Source organism: Simochromis diagramma, unplaced genomic scaffold, assembly GCF_900408965.1.
Source record: "Simochromis diagramma unplaced genomic scaffold, fSimDia1.1 OVJJ01000216.1, whole genome shotgun sequence".
NCBI lineage: Eukaryota > Metazoa > Chordata > Actinopteri > Cichliformes > Cichlidae > Simochromis > Simochromis diagramma.
This window is the reverse complement of record NW_024386883.1, coordinates 7435099-7440733: the sequence shown is the minus strand read 5'-3', so window position 1 is coordinate 7440733 and position 5635 is coordinate 7435099. Positions and strand designations below refer to the sequence as shown.

The following is a 5635-nucleotide window of genomic DNA, read 5'->3' as shown; positions in this document are numbered from 1 at the left end:
TCAGTTAATTCATTAGCACCTTTTTTGCTGTTCATATGATGGTGTATTTACCTAATGTATCTAATTTTAAGGTAAATACTAAAAACCATATTTATTTCTAACAAAGAATAAAAAGGGCATACTTTCTTTTTACCATAACTGTAAATTAAATAAGGTAAATTGATTAAATGAGTAAAAGAAATAAATTTTACTGGATATGTAAGACAATAAAAACAGAACATAGAAGAAATATTCTAATACAGAAAATGCTGCTGATTGGAATTTTTTGTGAAACAGTTTTTTCTATCCTTGTATGAAGCACGGGTTGCTGTCATATAAGCAAAATACACTTCTGACTCTGTTCACGTTGCAGTAAAGATGAACTGTTGTAGGCTTATTGGTGAATTTTGAGGCATTTAGAGCGGGTTAGATTTCAAGAAGCTCCTCCTCCTCCTGGTGCTGCTCCGTGGCACCGACAACCTCACACTCCGTGGTGCTTTTGTTGTGAATACATCACCGCGCTGCACGTAGCCAATAACCAGAAGGTTACGAGGAGGTTGTTTCGACTCAGCCTGCAGTAGGATTCATTCATTCCCGGAGAGCGAATCGTGTCGTCCCGGAGAAGAAAACAAGCGAGCGCTTTTGCAGACTGATCGCTTTGCACGGGCCTTTTGTTTTCTGCGTTTCTGCTCCATCAAGGACGGGAAATAAAGAGCCAAATCTATACGGAGATCCATGACAGACGCTTTGGAGAGGATATCGTTTCAGTATCACGGTAGGCCACAGCCAGTGATGGAGATAAATGAGAGACTGAGTAAACGTGCAGAAATGAGAAAGCTCATAAAACTGATAATATTAAATAAGAGCAGGCTACTGTCAAATCACCCAAGAAGCAGATGCATAGAAATGCATTAAAAACCCTTAAATGATGTAGAAAAGCATTGTAATATAACAGCAGTTATGCTATATTGCATGAAGACAAATGCATAATTACTAATAGATATCATTGAGTGATATAATCTTATTTTAAGTGTTCGCTTGCAAGTATTACTCAATGCCAGCATTGAAACTGCGACACTAATATAAACAGCTGTGGTAATAAATCTTGCAGCCAATCCAAAGACAAACCAGCCATCAACATCTGTGCACAGGTTCTGTAGGGGTTCGGCCATGGATGCCGGGAGGCTCGAGCAGCAGGTGGCCAGTGTGGAGAGAGGCATCACCTTCCTGAAGCAGGAGCACCTGGCCATGCTGACTGGCCTGCAGCTGGAGATCACACACCTGAAGAGGCGCTGTCACGGTCAGTGTACAGGTGAACTGCTCTTGCCATCTCATTATGTGCTTACTTGTCTTATATTTGTCTGTCTGCCAGCCTGTTGTACTACTTCCTTTCTTGCCTGCAGAGCTGAGCTGTGAGCTGGACTCCAGGTTTCCCGACAGAAACACAGCAGGTGAGAAATTACAAACCCTTGCTGAGCAAGGGAAAAATGATATATGAGAGACGCTGAAACTTTATATCATAGCTGTAGAGATCTAAAAAAGAAAAGATGGGCAGAGGACAACTGAGAATTAACAGGGTTACACTGACAGGGCAATCTTGCTAATGTTTATAAAATCTATATTTATTGTAAATTGTCACAAAGCAGAGCTACAAGTCGATAATAGATTTTAAATACCGTGATTTAAAATCTTGTTTTTCAGTTATCAGCTGGATTAGCTGCTGTCATAGTTAAAAATGAGCCTAGGGAAATAAAAAGTTATGTCTTTAGATCCCAGTGTTGACTTATTTGTAGCAGTACATGATGATATTGGTTTGTTGTTAGCATTTTGAGTTGCATATTTAAAATATATCAAATAAAGTTATCAAAATGACGTGAGATTATAAAGTTTTGCGACTCTTCTAAAAAAATAATTAAAGATCCTAGCTCACTGAAATTTAGCCCTTACTTTGTAGATATACCTCTTAGGTAGCACTCTGCTTCCAGTGTGTCTGCCACTATATAGTACTGTAGTATAATACTGACAAATTAGACTCATGTCTCTCTTGATTTGATTCTTGATGTGGTCAAAACAGCTACCCTTAATCTTTAATTTCATTTGGGAGAGGGAGACAAAGTAGAAAGTTTTCAAACTTGGTGAGTGGGGTGGGCGATAAGTGGTAGTTCTGCTGATGTAGCATGTTTTTAATGCATGGTGTTCCCCAGTCATGATTCTGACCTGATGTGTCGCCTTTGACAATGTAGACATTCCCACTAACAACCCCAGTTTGGTTTTCAAATCATAGTCAAGACATTCAGCCTCATAATTCTGGCTGCATGTTTGACCACGTTTCTTGGCAGAATTGGTTTCCTGGCACAGACCCACAAATTTTCAATAGTGTTGAGGTTGGGACTTCAGAAGCTTAATGTTAGCTTGCTTTTCCAGATATCCAAATTCAGATTTGATGTGTTTGTAATCATCATCCTGTGGGAACACTCAATCACTCATTATTCCATTCTAATGTACCGGTATCACAGCAAACAGCCCCAGAGCATGATGCTACCACCACCATGCTTCACATTTGCTACACTGTTCTTAGGTTTGAAAGCCTCACCTTTACTCCTGCGAACACACCTTTATTCATTGTGGCGAAACAGCTCAATCTTTGTCTCGTCTGACCATCACATTTTCCCCAGAAGGCGTTTGGCTCGTCTCTGTGGGCCTCTACCTTGAAGGTGTGCTTCTTTCTTGGTTGAAATCCTCCCAGTCCTTGGTGATATAAAACTCACTTCACTGTGGATAGTGATGCTGGTATTCCAGCAGTTTCCAGTTCATGGGAGGCTTGAGCCTTGCTGGTTCCTGATTATTCTTCGGTGGTGGTTCGATCCCAGGCTGCCTCCTGACTGCATGCCAAATATCCTTGGGCAAGATACTAACCCCATGTTTGCCTACTGGTGGTGGTCAGAGGGCCCGGTGGCGCCAGTGTCCGGCAGCCTCGCCTTTGTCAGTGCGCCCCAGGGCAGCTGTGGCTACAATGTAGCTTGCCATCGCCAGTGTGTGAATGTGTGTGAATGGGTGAATGACTGAATGTAGTGTGAAGCGCTTTGGGGTCCTTAGGGACTAGAAAAGCGCTATACAAATGCAGGCCATTTACCATTCTGGAACAACCTAACCAGTTTCCACTAATCTGAGGGTGACAGTGTGGGTTCTCTGAAAAAGCTGTACTTACAGTTGGTTGAACTGATGTTGGAATGTGCAGATGTTTAGAACTGGCTCCAAGAGGCATTCCTGACATGTGTAAATCTGTAATTCACCTTCTTAGATCGATCTTAATCGAGTCCTTGGACTCAACTAAGGTGCTGAGTGCTGTCAAACAAATCCTTTTTATGTTGGCAAAGAGAAACTAAGAGTTACAGCTACTACACAGTGCTGGAAATGGTCCCTAATGCACAATAATGCATGCAGGTGGAGATCTGCCAAACTGAAGGTTTTGGAACTTTGTGATTGTACCCTGTACCGTAAGCTCTGATGCAAAATGTGATCTAAATAATAGATTTTTTTTTTTTAATTATTGGGCCAGGTTTCACTGACTGATAAGCAAAAGTAGACAGAAAGACACAGTGAAAAGTGAAATTCATGCAGAATAAGATAAGAATGAATGGTTAAGTAGATGAATCAACAGATATTAAGCACAGAAAAACAGACCAAAGTCTGGCACTAGAAGGTAAACAGTGAACCCCTCATAATTTGTAGTGTATCTCATAGCTTTAGTATCCACTGAACCTGCATTTCTGTGTGTTTGTGTTTTCATATATGCTTCACAGAGGAGGAGGCAGAGCTGGCGGCACGTTGTGATGCTGCAGAGCGACTTCTACAGGACCAGCACTGCATGATGGTCGCTGCACGGGGGGAACTGCGGGCCAGCCGGGCACGGGCATCGGCACTCGGGAGGAGCCTCAGAGAAGAAGAGCGACGTTTCTTAGAGGAGCTGAAACGTCGAAGCCACAAGATCACACTGCTGAGTCGTGAGCTTCAGCGGCAAAATGTCACGACCACGACCCTCTGTCACGAGCTGCACACTGCACGGTTAAAACTGTTCCAGCAGCAGCAGAGCAGTGGGTCTGCTCCTGAGGGAGAGGAGGAGGCCAGAGGAAAGGAGCAGGAGGAGGAGGAAGAGGAAGAAGAGGAGGATGAAGATGATGAAGATGGTGAAGGGGAGAGCTCAGACTGGCTACTGTCTCCACCTCCTCCTGTCTCTCCCAGCCAATCAGAGGCAAGGCAGAGGATGCGCATCAGCGTAAGAGAGGAGAGGGTCAGGGCTTGCGTCCCGCAGGAGAGAGTGACATCACCACAGCAGCCACACCCCATGCCTGACCCCGCCCTCTTCCTGGTGCCACTTAGGTACCGCCTCCTCCGCATGCACCAGCCAGTCAGATCACAGGATGGAGAAGGGCTGGAGGACGAATGGGAGGATATTGATGACAGCAGGGTGCCCAGGAGGGTGGACATGGGAGCAGGGGAGGGAGAAACTGCTCTGTGATGAAGACAGGGAGGTGGAGTTGTCTTCCAACAGGTCTCAGCTAATGTCTGATGCAGTTATACTAGAAAAAGATCCAGATGAGAGCGATGTAACCTTGTGATTGTGTGTAGATTTTGGGAGGTTAGAGTTAAGTTGTGCAGGAGTGCGTGATCCAACCTACACGTAGACGTTATTAGGTGAATTTGTCACATTGATGGTGCAGCATATAGTCTGAAAGTGTGAAGAAACAGGGCAAAAAAAGCAAAGAAGATTAATGGCTTCATTTGGATGCCTTTTGATTTAAACACTGTTGATCACAGCTTTTTTCCTATAATTAGTAGCCTTGCCTCTGGGTTCATGAACGCCGACACCGTGCCGATAAAGTGGCTGTCTGCTTTCTCACTGCACAAGCTGTACTGCAGGTTTGGAGAGTCACTCTGAAAGGCTTAGGGACATTTTGTAATCATTCGCACTTTATTAAATCCATGCAATGTGCCTGTTAATGGCCAAAAGTTATGTGGTCATGTTTTTTGTTCTATAGTTGACTTCTTAGGCTGCTTCTAATAACATTAGCGAGTTCTCTGCCCTAGTCAAGTCTCCCACTAAGCTGTAATAATTTATTTTATATTCATTACATGTTTCCTTAGAAGATTCTTTAAGGACACAAAGGTAGGGGGAAAGTGCATCATCCAAATCTTTATTCCAGGCTTAGGTCATACATAAGTAGGCAAAAGAAATGCTGATAAAATAGATAGAAAGGTCAAACGCAAACACAGAAAACACAAGGATCTTAAAATTGAGGTGAATAGCTCAATCTATTCCAATGATGACCTGGCATTAATCACTCTAGTGAAAGTGATTAAGTTATTGGATGTAGAAACAGCAAAAAATTGGCAAATGGGTTGGTGTTCAAATAGCACCCTTCTTCTCAGTTGAACATTCAAAACACTTCCTAGTACTACGTCTCATTCACCCAATCACACACACATTCATACAGTGTATGGTGCATTCATATTATGTATGCATAGGTACTTTGTGACATTCCAGTAGATGCATCAGAAGCAACTTGGAGGTCTAGTATCTTCCCTAAGGATTCTTTGGCATGGAGGAGTCAAGAATCGATCCAACAACCTTTTGAGTAGTAGATGACTCACTCCA

The 5635-nt window shown here is 43.1% G+C and overlaps 1 protein-coding gene across 4 annotated transcripts; it reads left to right on the top strand.

Moving 5' to 3' along the window:
- The first annotated feature begins 341 nt into the window (after positions 1-341).
- si:ch211-274p24.4 (coiled-coil domain-containing protein 92) lies at positions 342-5370 on the top strand. Of its 4 annotated transcripts, none has more exons than XM_040032010.1 (4): positions 342-754; positions 1091-1291; positions 1383-1430; positions 3783-5370. In XM_040032010.1, the coding sequence occupies exons 1-4, from the start codon at positions 715-717 to the stop codon at positions 4496-4498; spliced, it is 1005 nt and encodes a 334-aa protein (XP_039887944.1). In that variant the 5' UTR covers positions 342-714; the 3' UTR covers positions 4499-5370. The 4 variants fall into 4 exon arrangements, with proteins under 4 accessions (XP_039887944.1, XP_039887946.1, XP_039887945.1 ...); XM_040032011.1 differs by having other exon boundaries at positions 345-754; positions 1091-1279; XM_040032013.1 differs by having other exon boundaries at positions 350-754; positions 1131-1291.
- Positions 5371-5635: the final 265 nt, after the last annotated feature.